The sequence below is a fragment of the Cygnus atratus genome, chromosome 13 (assembly GCF_013377495.2).
Source record: "Cygnus atratus isolate AKBS03 ecotype Queensland, Australia chromosome 13, CAtr_DNAZoo_HiC_assembly, whole genome shotgun sequence".
Lineage (NCBI taxonomy): Eukaryota > Metazoa > Chordata > Aves > Anseriformes > Anatidae > Cygnus > Cygnus atratus.
This window is the reverse complement of record NC_066374.1, coordinates 6,792,980-6,816,230: the sequence shown is the minus strand read 5'-3', so window position 1 is coordinate 6,816,230 and position 23,251 is coordinate 6,792,980. Positions and strand designations below refer to the sequence as shown.

Here is a 23,251-nt window from a genome sequence, read left to right as displayed (position 1 = left end):
GCCCAATGAGCTCGGGCTCTGCGCATCATGTGGCCGCCCTTATATAAGCGGCGGCGGGCCGGGACGCTCCCCGCGCGGGGCGGCAGCACCATGGCCCGCCGGGGCCCCGCCGCGCCCCCCGCCCGGCCGCCTCGCTGAGGGGTGCTGCCGCTATGGGCTCCCGCCAGCCGCCGCCGGAGCCCCCGCTGGTGCTGCAGCAGCTGGCGGCGGGCGGCAGCCGGGCCCCCGAGTGGCGGGCACTGCTGGGGCGGGCCGACGGGCTGGCGGCCGCGGGGAGGCTGCCCGAGGCGCTGCCGCTGTACCGCCTGGCGTCCCGGCACCGGCAGCTGCGGGCCGAGCAGCTGGGGCGGCTGGTGGAGTGCCTGGCGCGGGGTGTGCGGCTGAGGGAAGGGCTGCCCGCCGCCGCCACCACCGCCAGCGGCCCCCCGCAGCAGCAGCCCCGCGACTGGGAGGTGTTCGGGTGCCGCAAGTGCCAGGGCTTCCTCTTCGAGCCCGTGTCGCTGCCCTGCGGCCACACGTTCTGCAAAAAGTGCCTGGAGAGGGAGCGGCCGCCCCGGGCCCGCTGCGTGCTGTGCCGGGAGGAGGGCGGCGCGGCGGGCGGGCAGCTCCCGCGGGTCAATGTCATCCTCAGCAACCTGCTGGCCAAGTGGTTCCCATGCCAAGTGAAGGCGTCGCAGCTCCGCCACGAAGGGAACCGCCTGTACGAGGAGAAGAAGCTGCAAGCCGCCCTGCAGAAGTACAACGAGGCGCTCAGCCTAGGTGAGACCGGGGGAGGAAGCGGGGGGGAGAGCGGGGAGGCTCCGTCCCGCGGTGAAAGTGGGTCAGGAGAGCAGCGGTTGCATAAGCTGGGAGCCTGCGGTCCGGCCCCGTTGTGTAAGGAGCTGTGAGGGAAGGGGGGAGCCGGCTGCAGGGCTGCCCCGAGCCCTCCCGCTCGCCCCGAGCGCTGCCAGCACCGGGTGCCGAGCTGCTCGCCCCCTGTGCCGGGCTCTGGTGGGGACAGGTGCCTGTGGGCAGCGCTTCTCTTCCCATCGTGAGCAGTGGCACGGAGAGAACCGCATCCACCCCTCTAAACTTTGATACTTGAGATTTTGAAACTCCTATCCACACAACAGCATGATTCCTTCTGCCACCCAAATTGTCTCCTGTAAGTTTCTGGTCCCCGGTCAGAGCCGGTGATTTATTGTGCAAGTGTTTCGGCACTTATTTATGCAATGTTTCCTGCAGTTATGTAATGTGTAGCTGGCACTTTGGCTGGAGCTGCACGAAGAGGTTTCCATATTTTGTTTACTACACGGTTATTTAAAGACTGGGTATATTGGTTTTTTATGCACAAGTTGTGAGGAACAGCATGTGCTTTAAAAATGAATTTCTAAGGAATAAAGCTTATGTAACTACTTTTAAGTTAGGTTAATTAACCAATTTCTTATTTCCTACAGCCCCAAATGACCACTTACTATACAGCAACCGGTCCCAGATTAACTCTACTTTGAAGGCTTGTGAAGAGGCATTGCATGATGCAGAAACAGCATGCAGACTTCAGCCGTACTGGTTGAAAGTAAGTTCTGACTCCAGTTGTATTTTAAAGCTTTGATGCTGCCCTGGATAGAAAACCATTGCCTTGGTCAGAGCTGAATCTGTGGAAAGCTTTGTCTTGTAATTTCTTTGACTCCTGTGGCTTACAGACATTGAACCATGATATTCTTGAGCTTCCTGGGGTGAAAGAAGAGAGTGATCATCCTGGAGGATGAGCTAGCGCTGTTGTTTTTGACCTGCAGGACTCTCAAGTTCATAAACTGTCTCTAAAAAATGGATGTCGTGCTTATATCTTTATATAAGGAAGTAATCGCTAGTTAGGAGATTAATGTAGGGGAAGTAGATTTCTCCAAGATCAGCTGGGCTCAGGTGCTGTGAGAATTATATCTGCCCGAGTTGGAGAATATCCCCGTTCTGCCTGTAAGAGCTTGAAACGCAGGCACTGGTGGTGTCAAGGTGTAACAGACTGTGTTAGTGAATTATCCCTGCCTAACTCTCTCTGTCTGGAAAGATTTTCTATTACTTCATCTTGCCTTTATTGCATTCTCACAACAAAATGAATGAAAGCCGCAACTGGGGATATGTTGCATTGCAGGGTCACTTAAGGAAAGGACAAGCATTAGCTAATCTGGGGAAAACAGAAGAAGCTTTAAGAGAGTTCCTATTCTGCCTTGCTCTAGATACTGGGAACAAGACGGCCAAGTCTGAGGCTCAGAAGGTAAGTTCCCTAAATCATCTGGAACTATGGTATTTTCAGTGGCCTGTCATAGAAAAAGAGTTTTTATTCTTTCCCCTGTCCCTCTCTCATTGCTGTGAAGGGCTGGGTGGAGGGATGTCCAGGCTGTTGTTCAAATTCTGGGCTTACGTGTATCCCTTTCTTGGAGGTAGTAAAAAAAAAAAAAACATACTAGGCAGATACTATGTGGAAACAGTTATTCACGGTGTTAGCATCACCAATCTTGAAGTAAAAGTCAATTGTTAATAATCACCACCCACGGACTATTGTGATTCCCTATAATCAAACTTCTGTTCTCTTTCCTAGCTTAGCAAGGTATTGCCAATGAGAGTGCAAAAGAGGGGGAGTTGCTATTGAATGTTGTATCAGGCTGTTGACTGCTAGAACGCAACACGCAGCACCCGTCAAACTCCACTTGGGAGCAGCAGCTCTCTTCCTACTGCCGGTCGTGCTGTGCTGAGTATCGGTGTGTGAAGGAGGCGTGGAAGGAAGCAGTCAACAAAAGAGCTGTTTTTAAAATAGTTTTTAAAGATTGCTAATAATTAACTCTAAAAAAGCAACAGAATAGATCTGTGGTGAGCCTTTTTTCTTTTAGCAGCTGCTGAAATTGATGTGGATTCTTAGAGGTTTTTTGTGAAATCTGCTAGTACTGTTTTGCCCACCTCTTAAGAAATTAGTGTTTTGACAATCAATCATTTTCTGTTGTTGTAGCTGAAAGGCTTAGCGTCACAGCAACAATAGCTTATGATAATGAAGATGTAATACTTCTGTTTTCATTATACTGATTTTTCTTTCATGACAGTGTGCTCGTGTTTTTCTTAGTGGCTGGTGGTATGTGAACCTCTGGGCTGCTGAGTGCTGTGACACAAAAAGCTTTCTAAAAGCACAGTAGCATTCTTGCAGTTAAGCACTTCTCATGAAAGTAACTGAGAAAGTTATTACCCAGGTGGCTGCAGTGCAGCCAGATTTGTATCTCACTTTGTATATGGTTGAGACTTCCATTTCCTGTGATTTTTTTTCTCATTGTTATTAGTTTAGCATTGTTATTTGTTTAGCTTTCTGGCTTGGTTGGACCTTTTTTTTCCTTGCCAGTGTTTTCCATGCAGTCGTTCTCCATCGTTGTATCATAACTTGTTTTTTCGTAGTCATGCTGGGAGACTTCCTATGCACTAGAGCAAGAAGGGCAGGAATAAACAGATGTGATTCTAAATTCAGACTCCAAAGAGCTTTATCTAAGACACCTGATTTCTGAGCAGTGGGGTTCTGAGGAAAAACTTGGCCGCTTGTGACTGAAAGAATTACTTGTGCACTCATCAGACACAGAGTTCATCCATGATGCAGTATTCTACTGGGTCATTTCCAAGGCTGTTTGCATAACAATGTCAAACTACTTCTTACCAAATTCTTTGGGTGTAACTGTGATGTTCTGGTTCTGTTAACTGTCTGTCTGTGTTAGTTTTGACATAGTGTGATCATTTGGAATCCTTTTTGGCTTTAAAAAGCTATCTTAGCTGCCATATAGTTTCCTCAGGCATCAACAGGATCACCTCAGTCGTATGTTGAAATTAGTTTTCAAAGTGTGCGAATTTTCCATTCATCTGTTTCTTTCATGATCATCTGATGAGCTGTGTTGTACGAGTGGCTACAAGTTGCAAGTTGATACAGATTCACTTATTTTCTGATAGCAAATGAAGAGAGCATTTTTTTCCTGACTACATCTTTGTATTCTCATGAGTGAATTAGAAATAGTTATAATTTACAGTATCAGAAACACTTAACTGAACCTAGATTAAGCCTGTGAGATGAGTGCTTTCTGTACTTAGTAAACTCAGTGAAAGTTTCTGACACGCAGCAAAAAATAAAGATGTTAGTAATTTATGGCGAGCTCTGAACTGCAGAAAAACAGGACAAAGGTGTGTGTTTCACTTAGAGAATGGTTAGTAATTTATAGGCTTGTTTAACTCCAAAAATGTCTCTTCTGTTTGCTTGGCCTGTATTACTTTAGCTTATGCACTTTTTTCTCTTATCCCAGACTAAAGGGCTCTTTTAAATGGTTTTTAAAAAAATCAAGGATGCTTGTCAGCTATTCCCTTACTTGCTTTTTCATTTAGAACTTGCAAGGAAGGAACTGAGCAGTGAAGTATTCTGTTTTATATCACAGCTTCTACTTAGTTTGTTTTCACTCATCCCGGGAAATGCTCAGGAACACTTACCAGATATCCTGCAGCTGTTGTCACATCACTCTAGATTAAAGGGGAATCTCCTAAATTCAGTGGGATCTGGAGGCACCAGCCATAACCTACAGAGGTTGCTCAAGGTAAAGATCAAGTCTGATGTGTGGTTCTTAATTTTGCTGTGTGTTTTATGTTCACATGGGGAAGCCTTCTCTCCTTTACATCTCTGGGAGATGGAATGATGCATTTTTTTCAGATGTACTGTGTTACAGAACATACAAAAAACAATGTGGACCTACTGAAGTCTCTTACTGACTTCTGTTTCTTTAATTGAAGCCCTCTGTTGTTCTTAGAAATCTTATGTAAGAATTGAGTGGGTACTGTTGCTGTCGTTAGCTCTTCCAAGTAGTTGGTAGTAGGAGAAATCCTCTGAAGTATGGATTGCGATACCCTTAAAGGCCTTGAAATACTCAAATACAGGGTTTTAGCTTGAACTGTAACTGATGATGTGTCAGCAACAAAGTCATCCTGCATTCAGTTTCTATACACTGATTAGAGATTATTATAGAGCCACATAATTCATATTAGTGAGTCTGTAAGTTTGTTTCCACAGCCAGAGTTTTGTGAACAGCTGTAGAGGTTTAAATTCACAGGTTTGGGCAAGGACCACTTCTGCTTCATTAAAACCTGAACTTTAAGAATAGGATCTGCATAGGCTGTACATGTAGGAGAAAACTTGACTAGTCCCTACAAACAAAAATGGTAGGTTTTGAACAGCCTTGTTGAAACTGTTAAGAATAATCAGTGACCTTGCCTTTTGGAAAGGCTATTAGGATACTTTGAAAAGAAATCCCTTCATACAAGCCTATCATGCAGTTAAGTCATGTGAGGGACAGTTCACTCATCTTTCTACATGTTAAACATCATCCTGATAACAATCCACAGTATCTGCTTTCAGGCTCATCTGGGGAGTTGATGTGACAAGCTGATAGGTGAAGTCCTATGGAATGGCTGCTTACAGGTTATCCTGTAGCCATAACAGGATAAAGAATGATTGTTTTATCCTTTGCAAAAGAAGCCTCTCTCTGAAGGAAGCTGTGCATTTTTTTTCCTGTTTTAAATTGCATGTTTATACTGCTTCCTGAGAATGAAACTCACATTGTTTTGGTCGTTTTGATGGTTAATACCATCCTTATGATAGAAACAATATGTATTTTTCCTTAGGTTAAGTGATAACAAAGTATTTAACCTGACATTTAGCCAGATCTCTGCCTGAATCAAGTTTCATGACCGAACTATAAAGCCATACATAAAGGCTGAAAATACTCGATGATACTGGGGGAGGGAGGGGAGGATAGTTTGCATTTATTTTTCATTGAAATCAAGCCCTGACAGAGTAATTCTCAAACTGCTGTTTCTTGACTGACAAAGTCCTTCCTGGTGATTCACAATATTAAAGACTTATGACATTTGTGTTTTTTTTTTTTCCTTACCGAGTTGATGGAAGATTGATGTTCTAATGACAATCCTCTCTTTACACAGGTAAATGTGGAACAGAAAAAGGGTTTTCCCCTTCAAGAGGAACCAGATGTAACTACTTCTGGCAGTTTGAGGAAATCCATACAAATTACAGAGAGTAAAAAGGACTGCTTAGAGGAGGAGAACAAACTCACCTCCATTGCAGAGTCTGCCTTTCTTACTTCTGATAAGCGCAGCCTCCTGAAAAGGAAGGGCTGCTCAGAGGAGGTGAGAAGTGCTGAGGTGCCCTGCAAGCTCATGAAGAAAGGTATGTTGAATTGCACACAGGGTAAGTTCCATGACATGCGATCAGTGGAGTTTTTGCTTACATGAAACTTAAGAAGACGGTCCAAATTACACTTTGATTTTTATACTTTAGTTTAATGAGGGCATGATGTGGAACCTTCCTTGTAAAAAATTAATTATGTTAGTCTAAAAGGTAGCTAAGAATGTTGAGTCAATTGCTTGTTTATCAGCAGGGCTCTGAATCTTTTAAGGAACATCAATGTTACATGTACTTCTGGCACTTTCCATATCCATTAAAATAATAAAGAAAAATTATGCTTAATTCTGTTTGTTTTTGACATCTGAGGTCCAGCCCCTTTTTCACAGTGTGGGATGTAGAGTAGAATGACAGAAAAACTTGTCCCACTTAAGGCTTCCAACACAAAATATGTATTTTGATGTTGTTAATGCGAGGCTAAATTCAACCCTCTGTAAGCTGGCATAATGTCACCAAAATTAAGGGGAGGTGCATTTATTTGTGCCAAAGTTGAGTTTGATGCTTTGTGTAGAAATTACTGTAATGATGCTCAATGGTTCAGTAACTTCCAAGTAAATATAATGCATGATTAAATATCAGATGCCGGTTGTAGATGTACAGATGCTGGTTATGCTTACATAGCAGTGTCCAATCATATTGTAATTTTTCCTATTGTTAGATGCGGTTGATACTAAAGGAAATGGCGCTGGGCAACATATTCCATTTGAATCTGTGGATCCATCAGATCTGGACTGCTCCCTGTGTATGAGGTATCCATTATTTCCTTGTGGATGTCGTTAGCTTTGAAACTGGATCTTTTCCATTTTCAATCTAGAGATTTTCTAGCTTACTTGGTATGTAGTTTTCCCTCTGACTTGAAACCACCCTTTATTATAATTAGAAATGCATTAATGCAATAATAGACCTTCAGTTCTGAACACTGTGATGAATAGGTACTTTCCATCTGCCCCAGATTAATGATTGGGAAGGACACATGAGGTCACTGAAGGGTTACGCATCTTAGTGGAGGTGTCTGAAAGATTTCTTCTCACCAGTTACATCCACCCACTGACCCAGTGCACTTGACCACAGTTCGTTCTTTGGAATTTACTGAGCCATATATAGTGTTTATATAATACACAAAATAGCTATTAAGTATTATCAATATAGCAAGTTTGCATTTAAATTAGTGTTCCTGCTATTACAATAGGAGGGTCTTGCAAGCAAACAAGCATGCTTTTTTTCCTCTGTTGCTTAACAGATGCACTGAATTCCTTAGTTTACTAAGGCTATCACTGCACTTCCTTGATCTCTTCTCTCAGTTAATTAACAGATTTTTTTCTTAAGGACAGCAACGACTTTGATTTTTAGAAAACAACAACAAAAAAGTTGTCAAGCACATGTTTTACTGCTTGCTTTCATTAAAAAGAAATGAGATTCTGTTACTGACTTTGAAGCAAACACTGGGAAGATGTGTTTCACAGGGGTCTTGATCTCTGCATTAAAGCATTGCTTACATTTATCGTTTTAATTACTCAGATTTATCAACAAAGTATGTTAAGGTTTGTCTTGTACAATAATTCCAATTCTTGAATATCAGAAAAAAAAAATCCATGAAGAGGCTTTTTTTCTGAAGGTCTGTGACTGGAGAAATGTGGATTTTCTTTGCTTTGTTATATGCTGGTAGGGGGGAGCGCTTCAATTTATTTCAAAGAAACTGAAACCTTTGAGGGAACAACTGCTAAAACTTGCTTCTGCTTGGAATAAATCAGATCTGTCCCTTCTCCCTACAGCTAAATACATGCTCCAAAATTTTACACAACTGTAAGAACACTTGATACTGCTAAGAACAAAACTTTCCTCTAACAGAAAGCCACACAGTTGGTCTTATCTGGCTTTAATGAGTTTATGATTATGTCCACAAAGCATTTTTCAGTGCTTTTAATGAAATTAACTCTACTTTCTCATCCTCTGTTAATCAGAAAAAGACTAAAATACATTCTTAAAGGAATTTAGCTTGAGGATTGCTGGTTCTGTGACGGTACAGGAATGTTTGTTACTACTGATCTTATAATTGCAATCACACATACAGGCCTTGCATCGAGAAGGATGACAGCCTTGTAACACTGCAATAATGAAGGCTTGCGCAAAGGGAAGCTGTCACAAGATCTTTTTCATGTTATTAATGCAGACTGATCATAACTATTTCCTGCTGTGTTTGTCAGATGTATTTTAGGGATTTGGATCCTGAGATGCTTTGTACTAATTACCTAGTAACCTACTGACCTAGTCACAATTAACTGCAGGAGCTGTTATTAGCCTATTTGTCTGGTAGGGTGGCCAAAACGTTATTGATCTACATTCACTCCAGCAGCAAGCAGAAAATAAAAAGCAATGCTCAAAGCAACATGTTGGTGAGAAATGAGGGAGCATTACTCAGCAGGTGTGAATACTCATTTTCTGCTGTTACAATACCTTAAAATGATGTCACAAGAAGTCTTTTTGTATAGTGTTTCTTTCTGCAAGTCACAAGGCTTGGTCCAGGTCCCTCAGTCACTGGGAAAAAGCTGCTGCTGGCTGCAGTGAGCCAGAGCAGGATCGTGCATTTTAACAGGAATTTCTTGTATTTATGCTAACATTTCAAGTAGTCACTACGAAATAATTACATGTGGAAACCAGTTCTTACTGAAGCATAATGTAGAATTTGGTATTTTACATAATTCAAAGCAATAAGGTAATGCAGTGAGATTTCTGTTCATGAAACAAATAATAAGGGTTTTCAATTATACAGTCAAGTTGCAATAATAGGTGTGGCATTTTAGATGCTTCTTCATATGTTCCCTTGCTTAAATGTCAATATTTATAGTAACTAAGGACATTTAATAAAATGGCAATGGCAATCTTGTAAAGAGCCAATTATGCTCCTAAGTACACTCATCTTGTTCAAGATATTAATAAATGTGGGTTTACATATTTATAATTTCCACAAGTAAAATAGAACTTAGTTTGTTGCTTTGATAAACTTGATAAACTAAAATTAGACTAGTATTTGAGCCCCTAAAATGCTTAGGCAATATGTTGTGAAGTGTATCATATGCCAAGCAATATAATTTATAGTTTTGAATGTTTTGTATTTAAAAAAAGGTTTAGCTTTAGTAGGATTATTTAAATGATCAACATCTCTCTAAGGTACTTACTTGCAAGGAGACATCACTTTACAATATCACAGTTATAATAAGCCAAAAATATTTTCTACATGAAAATAAGTGTCCCAGAGGTGCTTGAAATGGGTAAAGGTTAGATACGAAGAGACTTTAAAGTCCTGGCCTTATATATTTAAATATTTTTCTAGATGAAACATGAATTTAATATCATTGCTTTTCCAGAAAAACAGTTCTTTGAAGGTTTAAAAACTGTCTATTCCAACAAAACTGCTTTCCCAGTCCAGGTTTGTAATAATACATTTCATTGTAACAATTTGTGGGCTATTCCTGCAAATAGCTGTCTTGTGCTTCGCTCTACCTGTACAAATAATCACATGATTTCCACACTAATAGTTGTATAAGCATTGCTCAATTTCATTAGAAAAAGTTAGATGGTCCAACTTCTGCTTCTTTTTATTGCTTGTGTTGAATATAATGAAGTCCTGGCCTTTCTGAACTTTAAGACAATATTTCCCCCACACATTCACCAAAATCTTAGTTCATGGGCTGCCTTTTCCACATTAGGTGACAATAACAATGTCTGTAAGCTGAATAAAGACAAAAGTTGGATGAAGGCATGAAAAGCAAGGAACAATTTTATCCCTGGAGTAGTCAGTAGCTAAATTAGTGAATTAATGCAAAGCTTTTTGGTAACAGCTTTTTCTTTTGTTTTCGTACACGATATTGTTGTCTTTTTGTCCTTTGGATTTTCCAATCCAGGCTCTTCTATGAACCTGTCACTACACCTTGTGGACACACCTTCTGCCTCAAATGTCTTGAGAGATGCCTGGATCACAACCCAAAATGTCCCCTATGCAAAGAAGGGCTCTCAGAGGTAATGATGTTTGGATGTTGTCAGCATAAATTCAAGGGCACGTGATGGGATCAAGTAGCACGTTCAGGAACCTTCCAAACTCAAAAGTATTATTGCGTAACTGAAGAAAAAGGTGACTTCTAAAATGCACTTGTGATTCTTGTGACGGAGCTTGGATAATCTCTATTGTTGAAACCTTACATCCAGGCCTGTACTTGGGAAAGCTGGGAAGGGAAGGCAGCTCACCAACGGTTTGTCTAAAATAATGGCTCTAACATAGGGGATAGTTCAATAAACAACTCTTCAGTGGCAATGCAATCTTAAAAGATTGTTTTGATGTGCCGTATAAAAACAGAACAAACAGATGACTACCTTGTGCATAGGCCACATACACTTTGAAATGCTAGACAATATAATGGCTTCTGGTTTTTTTGGTTTTGTATTTTACTGCAGTGCTTGGCTATGAGGAAATACTGTAAAACAGTACTAATGGAGGAGTTAATAGCTAGATATCTTCCAGAGGAACTCACTGAAAGAAGAAAGATTTATGAAGAGGAAATAGCAGAGCTTTCCAAGTATGTAAACCATTTATTTAAAACTCAGTGTTTAATACTACTGCTGTTAGCTAACAAATGCCTCCTGCTGCTGGGGAACACAAACTAAGATGCTGACAAAAGAGCTTCTTCTTGGTATCAGTGATTCAAAGAGAACATGGCCCAGGTGAAATTGTGCTTTGAGTAAGCATAAGAACTGGCCACTGTGCTAAACAATAAGTAGAAGGAGAAGAAATCCAGGATGTTACCTTATAAACAAGGTATAAAGCACTGTAGCTGCTTTCAGTGGCCCTCTGTGAAAGCCACAGAGCAAGACAATAGGTGGAAGTAGTCTTACAGGCTGGGGGGCAGAAATTACTGGGTAGGGAAGAAGTGGGATTAAGGAAAATAAAGAGAATACCAGAGATGCTTTAATGCTCTCACTAGCAAAACCAGACAGCATAACTAAAACATCTTTTGCTAGTAAGTGGTATACCAGTTTGCATAACAGCTAGTCAGATAATCAATTTAAAGGGAAATGGTTTTAGCTTTTTACTTACTACACTAATAATATTCTAAATTTAACTTCTATTTACAGATATAATAATTTTACAGAATTGTCTTGTATAAAATGAATGTATTTTATACCTTGTGTTTTGGTTAAGTGTCCTATCTGGTTTGTCTTATCTTACAGCCTAAATAAGAATGTTCCTATATTTGTCTGCACAATGGCTTATCCTACAGTCCCGTGCCCTCTGCACATATTTGAGCCATGTTATCGCCTGATGATTCGAAGGTGCATGGAGACTGGCACCAAACAATTTGGGATGTGCATCAGCGACCCTGTAAAAGGGTGAGTGAGCAGCGTGCTTGGACCATCTGATTTATCCTACTTAGTGTGGAGCAAGGCTTTTGGAGAGAGGTGCAGAAAGGTCCATCTCTATAGACATCTGTGATAGTTCTCCAATAGAGAGAGCTTCTATCTAATCATGCCAGTTAAAGACATTGAGGAGACTGAAGTTTCTCTTTTGAGCAGTTGGATTCTGACTGACTGCCCATTTTTCTTGAAACACACAGAGCTAGTGGGTTTTACACAAAGTTGAACTGCAGACCTCTTAAAATAAGTGGAAAGGAAGCATATTTTCTACTGTTCTGAAATCTGTTTAATGCTTTGTCACAAGAAGTCAAATCTAAATGGCAGTAAGGTAAGGTGGTGGTCTTTAAATTAGGAAAATAGCTAAGCTATTGGGATACATTTATATCCTCACAGTTCTGAATACATTGGAGGCTGGAGAGGTAGAGCAGGACCTTCGGAAGGACTGGATGAGCACTTACATTGAACCTTTTACAGTCAGTCTTACTAGCTTTGACCTTGATGTCTGTCTCTGTATATAGCTCTTTCCTTTTGTTTTGAGGTACACCTACAAGGTATGACATACACAAAATGCACACCTACAAAGTAAAATCTGCTGACAATCTGGGAACTTTTCATTTACAGATTTCATAGTCCTTCCATGATTATTCGGAATTGCATTTGTTCTTTTGTCCTGATTGAAAATACTAGAGTTATGGAGAAAGTGTGCTTCTGGGCTGTATAACTTTCAATTTCATAAGAAATTCCTTGTATTTCAAAGCATACAGTTAGTGTTAATCAGATCAGACAGCCTGAATATTCCTGATAGTTTTGAAAACAATTGTTGAATAATTTGAGCTATAGCAGGTTAGTACTGTGAACAATAGGAATTAGCTGACACTAGTAAGTACCTTTGTTGTAGGGACTGGCTGTGTGGCAGTTCTGTGGAACTAAGGGTGGAGAGAATAAGACTTGTTTACTTGCTTTTGTTCTGATTTAAATAGGTTTGCAGACTATGGCTGCATTCTGGAGATAAGAAACGTTGAATTCTTTGCTGATGGTCGCTCTGTTGTAGACAGCATTGGCAAGAGGAGATTTAAGGTGATACAGCACAGCCAGCGTGATGGCTATAATACAGCAGATATTGAGTACATTGAGGATCAAAAGGTGAATCCAAAATATTTCATTTAAACTGTATAATATCTAAAATTCTAAGCAAATATATCAAGCAAACTCATGTTTTGTGGAACAGTTACTATTAAATCAAACTGGTATTTACTGACTGCTCATGGTTAAAGATGAGGAACATAAGAGTTACCACAAGTACGTGCGCACACTGCCCATATGCTGAAGAATGTTCTTCCTAGAGGAATTTAGAAACTAAGTGAATCCAGGATGAGATCTTCCCACTCTTCTAGACAGAGTAACTGCAGTTGATAAAGGCGGTGGGGAGGGGGCGAGTTGCCTGTTTGCTTCAAAGCAAATTAGAAAACTTCTCTTCAAGTAAGAGGGGCAGGGCTGGGTCTACTACACCTTCATAATGATTTACGTTATTTATTAAAACAAAGGCTTATATCAGCCAGTATACTTTGCCTTTTTTTTAAGTGGGAAGATAAAATTACTATTTTGAGGAGGTGATAAATGAGCTTTAACTATTTTCATAATTTTTATTGTGTTGCATGGTGCTTAGAAAAGATACTTTCATATAGCAATCCAGAAGTGTTTATTCTGCAAATTAGTGTCTTTGGTTTAGAATACAGTATAAGAAGGTGAAGTAATTGATAAATGAGTTTGTTTTTAGGGGGAAAAAATCCCACCTTTCATGACTTGTACTGGAATTCTCTTGGCATTCTTTGTTCTTTTCTCCTACCCACCCCAGAAAACCCTAAATTAATGTTTTGCCTTCCCTAACAGCAAACTGAACTAACAGTAACCTTCCCCTTCTCTTTACTCATTTCAGGTGCAAGGACAAGACTATGCTGCATTACTTGTCCTCCACGATTCTGTCTATGATCTGGCATATACGTGGTTTAACTCGCTCAAGCAGGCACTCAAAAGTCGAATTCTCAGTCATTTTGGTCCGATGCCAGCTAAGGATCCTGACCCACAGGTACCCAGAATCCACGGCTTATGTAACTTCTAGAGACAGAAATAGCAAGGATAACTGATAAGCTGTGAAGCATCGTCTTTTATGATGAAAATAAGAATGCTCTGCATTTATCCTGCATAAGCAAAGTATCTGGATTATGTTGCTGTGCACCAGTAGTAGCACTATTGTGAACAGAAAGCTCATATTTAATGTTGGTAACTTAACCTGCAGTATTAATACCAGCACACTTAAACATTTTTGCCTACTCTACTTTGCAGATTAAATGTGTAAGAAAATAGGGGAAGAAACTTGTTACTCTTGCTAAAGGACTGCAAATGATAGGGATCCTAAAATAACAGAATATAACAACAAAAGTAAAATATGAAGTGCCAGGTATAAAATAATAAAATATGAAGGAGGCAGGTATCCCAAAGGACTGGATCAATAATTAGCAAGAGGAAAAAAAAAAAAAAAAAGAAGGACCAACCTATAAGCTGTTGCTAAAAATAGTAATGCATCTCACTTCTGCCTTCAACATCCCATTTTTAGGAAAGGTGCAAATTGGCTTTAACTTCTGTTTCAAGCCAGCCTGTAATCACAAGCCATTAGGCTGGCAATGAGATAACCCGCTTGCTAGATAGTTATTAAGATGCTGTGTTGTCAAAGAAAAATTTTCAAAAACAAGACCTTACCACATACATGTATCCTAACTTCTGTTTTCTTCCCCTTACTGCAGGCTAATCCTAATGGGCCAGCGTGGTGCTGGTGGGTCCTAGCTGTCCTTCCACTTGAGAACAGAGCTCAGCTCCCTTTCCTTGCCATGAAATCCCTCAAAGACCGCTTGAATGGCATCAGACGTGTCCTTACATTCATGTCTCGAACAAGATCACGGTGATGGTGAGGAGAGCTGTGAAGTCTCCCACAGTACTTGACTGTAGAGTATTTCTTGTAACTTCATCTAACTGCAATAATGTATTACAGATCTAAGTGTCAGGATGTTTCAAGCCTGAATTTCAAATGAGTTATAAAGATCAAGGGATGTTTATGGATACTTCAGTAGTTTCCATTTGGAACTCTGAAATGATTATTCAATCACTGCACTGCTAAATTAATAACAAATGTGATAGAACAAAAAGTGATCTTGTTTGCCATAAACCTTTTAAAAAGCTTAAGAGGTTTTTAATTTATTTTTAGTAGTGGATAAAGGGTAAACTGCAGCTTAATGTGAAGCAGAATTAATAATGTTTATGCATTATTTCAGTGAACTGCAAAGTCTTTTCCAATGGTTCAGGTTTTATATAGCATTGTGTATAATAATGTTCACAACTTCCGTTTGATAATTTATTTTTGCACTATGATTTTTTTGTTTCAAAGCGTGTATTATTTATGTGTTCATTCTCTAAAGGAACGTGAGCTGCTCTATTTATTTAGTGTTTCTACCCTGTATGTACAACTGGGGGGAAAAATTATGATTCTGGCAGTGCACAAAAAACTGCTTTGATCATTTTTCAGATACTTGTGTTCAAGTACTTTGAATGTTTTTCTACTTGTCCCCAGTTCTACTGTAGCCTAAGGATTTTTTCTCCTGAAACAGCCTGCCATTAAGTCTTTGTATACACAGATTCTGAGATAATTCATGCACAGTTGTTGGAGCTTGATCCTATGCTTGCAGCTAGGTCCCTGATATCACAAAGCAGTCAAGCACATACTTAACGTTAAGCATGAGTGTGCAAGTGCTTGACTAAATCGAGGTATTGATCAGCTGATGGCAGTGGGAATTGGGTGACAGAAGGTTCCATCCCCTAATGTTGCACAGAACGGAGAATAACTTAGTTGAATTTATATCTGACACCTTCCTTGCAAGAAAGGATGATGGCTACAAAGAACTGCTAAAGAGTGAGCCACACTCAGTGGCTGTTCCTAAAAATGAAACTGGAAGGATTGGTATCATTTCATTGTAGGATATGACACAGATCTTTTTTACAACTACTCTTGTTACTGTTGAGATAAGCTTTATTTTTTTCATAAGTGTTTGGGACTTGGTTTTGGAGTGTGTGTGTGGGTGGAGGGAGGGTTATTTTGAACCACAGGACTCAGAGGGCAGTTTGTATCACATGAGAAGGAAAATGTAATAAATGCTATTTATTTATTTCACCCCAATCTTCAGGTTTCTGTTAGCTTCAAATCTCTACCCAGACACTGCATTTCTCTTAACAGAGATTGGTCAGTGTTGTTAAATAGTAGTTTAACTTAACCCCTAAGGAAAACAAGTGCATTTTGGGGTGATCACTTCTAGCTGCAAAGCAGGTAAAAACAGGGCAAAAATGAGAACAGCAGTAACTTAGGTGTTTTGTTTTGTTCTTTTGCTGTTGCTTAAATCAACAGTTTGTATGCTGTTTTGATTTCTGTCTACCACTTTCTGGGACTGATCTTAGTTCCACGGGGCTCACTTTGACTCACTTTGACTTTCATTGATTTCAGTGTGAGCAGAACAGGGCCTTTTATTCCTAGCTACTGTTTTCAGTGGCAAAAAGAAACAAAACAAAAAACAAAACCCTGAAACTGTTGTGGAATGCTACAAATTTCCTTATTATTTCATCCCAGGATAGCACTAATTGCCATTCCATGCCTTTATGGAAAAATGCGGTAGAATTTAATGTTTGTGTTTCTGATGAAATAATGATGGGGAAAACATCTATTAAGAGTAATTTCTGTTCTGATAACTTTCCATAAAATTATCTTTGTTCCCCCTCTTGTTAAATTCTATAGGACTTTTCCATAAGGGTACCAAAGAAAGAATGGAAGACAAACACATTTCAGCCTTGTGATGCAAATGGAAGATGTATTCTGTGTTTGCATTTAGCTACTCTAGAAATGCTACAACTTGTTTCCATACTGCTAGATTGCTGCACTTCTGACGTCTTCTGTAGGTGGTACTTTACATGCTTCTCTGTGAACAATGTATAGAAATACATACATGTTCTGAACAATAACAAGTGTATGGTGGCTGAGACCTGCTATAGCATTTGTCTTCGTAAGTCAAAAAGTGACTCCTACTTGTTTGGAAATGAAGCTGCATTAAATATAATTCTTCCTTAAACTATTATGTATTAATGCATAACAAGGAGCCCACGTTGCTCCCAAAGAAATAAGCTGGCACTTAGTTCCTCGTATCTGTGAGAAAAGGACCTTAGATATCTATTTTACTGTTTTCTCACTGATCTTACTGTTTTTTTTTTCCTGCATGCTACATCTTCTCCATACTCATATTCTGCCTATTTTGTTAATTCAGAAATTGCCAAGGAAAGAATCTTTTATTTTATAAGCAAATATTGTCTTTCTTTATTAGACTTGAGTAAAGCTATCAATTTTCTAATTAGAAATTTGCATATAGATGCACTGTATTGTGAACACCCAGTGTATTTGGTGCAGCCTGGAAACTCTGGAACTACTGCATACGATATGTACAGTTGACCTGCATATGGACAACAGATCAAGTACATCAAGGAAGTTCATCGGTACATGTACACTACCGTTCTGTCTGGGACTGCTCTGTGGCCACACATCCTAGATTAATGGGTAGTCTGCAAATTCCCTCAGAGGAAAAAAAGAAAATGTGAGAAACAAATTTCCTAGAGAACACAAAGCTGTCAAGTAAATGCTAGACAATGAGTAGCCTTAGCCTTCAGTGAGTTGAGATGGTTGTTTAAGTAATGAGGTTTAAAAGAAGTCTTTAGTTATGCCACAGTATGGATGACTCTTTCAGTTGTAGTAATCAGTACAAGGATGTAAATGCAACACTTATTACAGGCATAAGTAAACAGATGACCAGATTTAAAAATACCTTCACTTCAATAATAGAAACGGCATTGATCAAATTTAATGGGAGGAATATTTTATTTATGCTTCTTACTTTGTTCTATGTACCTACTTTGTCTCAACCACTCTTGCTGATTGATTTAAAAAAAAAAAAAAGGCACTTTGTAAAGTTACGTTTCCTCTGTGGCTAGAAGTACTGATTATTTTTTGTTGTGAGGTCATAAGTAATGCAAAGGCTTCTTACTAGTCCTTCAGAGAAGGTATTTTCCATTGACCCTTGATTAGTGAGTTGGATTTACTACAATCAACAGAAGTTCTTCAATTCACATAGAAATGCGATGAGTCCCCCTTTTTAAAAAAAAAAAAAAAAAAAAATCTGTGATGGAGAGGAAAGCCACCAATAGAAGAAGAAACTAAGTGCCAGTCTCCTAGTGAATATCATGGTAAACCATTCAAACATCTGGAGACTGTGAAAGCTTTAGACTTGCGTTTGTGAGATATGGTTGTGTTCATCTGAAATCTTTTCACCCTTCCATAGATGAAGTATTTAACAAAACAGATTAAAATAAGTAACCAAGGCTGACTGTATCTCCTTTCCAAATCTCTGTACGTACATATAGCTTCTAATTAAAAACAGATGACTTGGGGGGGAAGAAATTACGGTAATTTTTCATTCCCATACATAGACGAACTTCTAAAATTTATAGTAACTTAAGTTGCTTTGTGTAGCAATAACTTATGGGGAGTTGCTTCTATGAAAATAGCTATTATCTTGGCTTGCATAACTGTGGAAAGTAAACTAGAGGCAGGACTAGATTAGTCAGGAAAAATCATCAACTCTGACAGTGAACTCGCACAGTTATAGAAAGTAGTTTGGTAGTATTAATAACAAAATGATAAAATGGTGTATCACCTGTGTTAGACCATTATCATGTTAAATCTAATTGACATTCTAGTGTTAGTTGTAAAAAAAATTTCTGATATTTTCTCTTCCATTGGCTTGTAGCAATAACAGATAGAAGCTGTCATACTGAATGGCTGACCTATTGCTTGGCCTATGCTTCCGTCCTGTATGACTGCTTGCAAACAGAACACCTGAACCATGGATTTCTTAATCCAAAGATAATTTTAATTAAAAAAAAAAAAGTCATGGGGATGTGGATGTAGCAGGTCTGGCTTAATTTGAGTTGTAGAAAAAGCGTTGTAAAATTAAGTCTTGTTTTAGATGTTTTTTTAATGATTTGTTCGGTGCTGAAGTTTTACTGGTGTTTAAACTAGTGACAGACAGGAGTTGTACTCAAACACAGTGTTTAGAAATGGAGGACATGTTCACAAACTTATTTAAAAACAAATGTAAACTAACTACAGGGTTTTTGATGCATCAAAACCCCACTAGAACTATATGCTCTTTGGGTAGTGCTCTCCAGTCCCCTGAGTTCTTCATTAGCTGAAAACTAAGCAGGGGTTGAGGTCAGTTATTGTGTCAGCTTCACAACCTAGCCTGTAACTGGTGCAGCAAATAGTTTAAGATCTGATCTGGAGTTTATTCCAAAGCCCAGTAAATCAATGAAAGTCTTAGAGCTACAAAAAGGTGATAGTTTAGCATAGTCACTGTTCTGAAACATTTTGCTAAGTAAATATTGTCTGGGTACAAACTGAACTGCCTAGTCAGGATTAAAATGAGGGATAATACTTAAAAGAAAAACTGAACTGTTACATTGACTTCCTCATCCAGGTGTCATGTGAAGTGCTTACTGGTGGTGGAGTTTCATAAGGTCTAAAGTAACCCTCACATAGAAGTGCCTGTATTCTGTTATTGCCATTCTTGATCTTTTTAAGAGAGTCATAGCCATATATTTTATAAATATACACATATGCACCTTTAAATCTTTAAATTTGCAGAACAAAGGTTTACAGAGCAGAAGTGTAGCAAAAACAATGTAATAGCTTCTATAATTCCCTGGTGAGGGATGGGAGAAGTACAAAAATGAGGAGGAAGAGACTCTGTGTAAGATGTCTTAATTTGGCACCATATACTTGTCCAATTTAATTCCATCAAGCTATGTGGTTACAAGAGTGCCAGAAATATATCTATCAAGCCATTTTAAATAAGTTCTTTGTGGACTTGTATATTCCATTTGTTTGTAAAACATCCTTTTTGTGCACTGTAATGAACTTGAACTGAAACTTAAGTTATTATGCTCATATCACTGAACAGAGTTCTGTTCAGCTACCTCTACATAAGGTTGAAGTACTTTGTTTTTTTCCAGATTTGTTCACACTGTCATATAAAATATATTTTTTAAAAATCATAGTCCAAAGAACCTGTATGTGTTTGTAGATGTACATATAACTACCTTGTACCAACAAAGTCTGTGTGGAGAGTTGTTTGCTAATTAAACTTTTTGTGTTCTTTACTCTTTGGCTTGCATAACAAAGAACTACACCTGGTAACAAACATTACACGTGAGCTGCTTTTTCAGGTATTTTAGAAAAAGGAAAGAAGAACAAATCCTAGATCCTACAGTACTGCAACAAAATTTGATGTGAAGGAACTAACTCACAGAAAGGAAGTTAGTTGCCCAAACCTCATTTGTGAAGGACATCAAGAGCATTTTTCCTTCTTTGTAGTAAAGTAGGAATGATGGGAAGTGACAAGGGCCTGGCTTTCAATACTACATTTGCTTCTCTGGACTGTGGTACCTCTCACATACTGTTTGCTTCACAGTGAGTTGTTTCATTTTCTGTGATTTGAAGCAATAACTGGGCTAACTTTTCATTTACGGTCTCAGCCAAGAATGAGCCCTAGCTGCTTTCTAAGTTGTATCAGTGAAAGCACTATATTCAGTGAGGACCCCTTAACCAGAAGCTTCATAGGGTTTTTAAAGTCCTCAATTTTACAGAAAAAGCTAGAAGAGTAGTTTTATTCATAAACTTATCACTGAGAGGAACAGCTTCATCTTTTATTCTACTAAAAATGTGGAAGCGTTGCCTGATTTTTAAAAGGTAAACACATACCGACTGTTCCTTTAAAACACGTACGGACTGCTCCTTTACCTTGTCATTTAAGCAAGAAGGGAGCTGTGGCATGGTTGTCATACACTGCATAAGTCCCTGCCACTTATACTACCAGAGCTTGGCTTGCTGGTCTCTTATGTAAGCTTGTTCAGGTCCTGCATTTATTTTAGAATCCAAGGCATAATCTAAACACCGTATATAGTAAGCCAAAAACTAATTATGTCAACACTGCTGTTTTCTTTAACAACATAAATTTGACTCTGAGTAGAGGAAGTATTTTTGTTGAAGTGCTTTTCCATCAAGAAATAGCAAATAGTCAAAACAAGGTTTGCTTAAAGTGTTTGAACTATTCCTTTTAATTCTCAATTTCAGGTTTGAAGGCTTTAATTAAGAAAGGTTTTTAGTTGCAGTTTAATGTACAGTTTAAAAATGTCTTTAGTTGTAGTTTAAAGCAGAGAAAATTTAAAGTAAAGACAGGGTAGCAAACATATTTTCCAAGTACTTGTTCACTGTGCTCATTTTGTAATGCTGTATCTACATAGATTTATTCAAATGACTTTTGAATTATTCTAAAGTCATCTATGCTTACATAATGTTTCACATTAAAATGAGCATTAAGAAGTGCTAATGATCTCTATCCTGTAAAGCAGTTGAAGGGAAATTACTTACTCCAGTTAGCCTTTGCTTCCCAGTTTATTTCGTAACACAATAATGTGCATTCACCAGGGCTTGGATCAGGACTGTGGCACGCTGAGCAAAGTGAAGGACATGCTACATGATAGCTCCTGGCTGTTATCTGCCACAGCTTTGAAAATTCTGGCATTCAGCTGTAACATGTTTTTTATTCTGTTAATGAGATGCCACAAAATCCTGGAACATCTATTAATGTGCTGCGGTTCTCTATGAGTTAAAGTACTGCAACGTTTTTATCTTCAAGTGAGGTAGCTGACTTCTTAATTTAACAACTATTTAGCCTCTGCTATACCAGTTGTAGGCTGACTGGTCCTTAGTTCATCCTAACCAGAATAATAATAAAAAAAACCAAGGTCTGCTATGCGTCACCCTCTTGGCCACACCTACCGTTGAAGGAGGAATAGAAACTTTGTTAGTAAACTATCATAGGGCTAGGCTTGTTTGTTGTTGTTTTTAATACATGTTATTTCTGATTTTCAAGCTGAGCAGATTTTTTTATCAGCAGTTAATAATACCAAGTTCTCTAGAAACTACACAATAGAACAGATTAAGTCATGCTTACAAGTAAACTAGGTCATCAGGCCTTCTTTACCAGACATGCTGTATTTTTAACTAACCATTAAGATAAGCTGTATATCGATGCCAAAAATTAATACAAAGAGGCTACCTGAAAACCAGAGCACTGACGTAAAGAGTGAGATTTCCTATGTAGACTAGCCCTCAGCCGCCACATACCGAACAGTTTACATCTTCTGTTAGGATGGCTTTCAGGTTACAAAAGAAATAACTGGCTGAAAGAATCTATATAATAAAAGCCTGAGTATGCTGTCAATACCATTTTTATGCCAGCATAACATCTTTTGTTTCAGTAGATCTGCTCTTGGTTTATAATGCCATAAAATGAAAGGAGAATTAGGCTTTTTATGTAAGTGACTTTATTTATATAACTGACTTATGCTGTATTATGTGATGGAAAAGAAAATCAAGCACATGGCTTTTTTGTGTTTTCTATGAGCTACAGAAAGATTTTGTAAAAGTAAAACTAGTAATAAATGGTTTTCTCTATGTATTATATTAGTAGTTCAGTCTTATCCACATGGAGGCTTTATCATCTGTAGAAAACGTGGTAATAAGTGACACGATAATGTGAAAGGATTTTAGCAGGTCTGAACACAACCTCGAAACTCTGAATTCTGAACATCACAATTTAGGCTGTAAGTTAGTTCAACAAAGCAATTGTTATTCAGTCTCTTCTGTGGATGACTCAATGATTTGTACTGTGACTATTAGTACTGAACGTACCATCTGAAATTCATTTTGAAAGATTACTGAAGCATTAATGATTTAAAAGTGGTTTCTACAAGTATTTCTATCAATGAGAAGCCCGAGCTCTGTCAAGGCTAAAGAACATACACAAGGATTTTCAACATTGCTGAATTAGTTTTCTTTTCAATGCTTTACACTGTTTTTCATTCCTTAGTGAATGATGGCTATATAATATTTAGGAAATCAGGGTCAGTAGAGTAAATGTTTCTGTAGCAGTTTGGCAGACACACCTTTCATAACTCATAAACTCACTACTGGAAAGGCACAACTGGGTCACAGAAGTGCATGGTGGGATGCTGCTTTCCAGTTATGCAACCAGGGTAACTAAAGGTTAGAGAAAGCACTTGAATAACGAGCTTTTTGCCAGAAAGAGTGGAAGAGAAAAACAGTGTTTTTAAATGCTGGCTTTCTGAGCAGCAGCCGCCTAACGTGTCTAGTTAGGAGTCATCAAACCGAAATAGAACCGGATGCGTCAGAACTTTGAAGAACGGCAATTCAACATCCCAAAAGAAAAATACATCTACTTGTATTCCAAAAGCAAAGCCTACCAGTTCTATGAGCCCAATAGATTATACTGGAGCCATTTGCAGCATGCTGCTCAGCTCTTTCTCCCAGCCCGCTGTAACTGGCTTTATCACTCCTGCCTTGTCCTTTTACTTTATCATGCAGAAACATCTTCA

At 38.9% G+C, this 23,251-nt stretch overlaps 2 protein-coding genes across 5 annotated transcripts in view; one reads left to right on the top strand and one right to left on the bottom strand.

Annotated features, from left to right (window-relative positions):
• Positions 1-23,251, bottom strand: part of FAM199X (family with sequence similarity 199, X-linked) — a 65,698-nt gene that overhangs the window by 36,486 nt on the left and 5,961 nt on the right. The window lies entirely within an intron of this gene.
• LONRF3 (LON peptidase N-terminal domain and ring finger 3) lies at positions 79-22,317 on the top strand. 4 transcript variants are annotated; one of them, XM_035541272.2, is made up of 13 exons: positions 85-759; positions 1,437-1,555; positions 2,129-2,251; positions 4,431-4,586; positions 5,986-6,229; positions 6,903-6,993; positions 10,147-10,261; positions 10,694-10,815; positions 11,468-11,626; positions 12,631-12,793; positions 13,587-13,736; positions 14,452-14,612; positions 17,110-22,317. In XM_035541272.2, the coding sequence occupies exons 1-12, from the start codon at positions 153-155 to the stop codon at positions 14,608-14,610; spliced, it is 2,208 nt and encodes a 735-aa protein (XP_035397165.1). In that variant the 5' UTR covers positions 85-152; the 3' UTR covers positions 14,611-14,612; positions 17,110-22,317. The 4 variants fall into 4 exon arrangements, with proteins under 4 accessions (XP_050569382.1, XP_035397165.1, XP_035397164.1 ...); XM_035541271.2 differs by having other exon boundaries at positions 16,485-22,317; XM_050713425.1 differs by having other exon boundaries at positions 79-759; positions 14,452-22,317.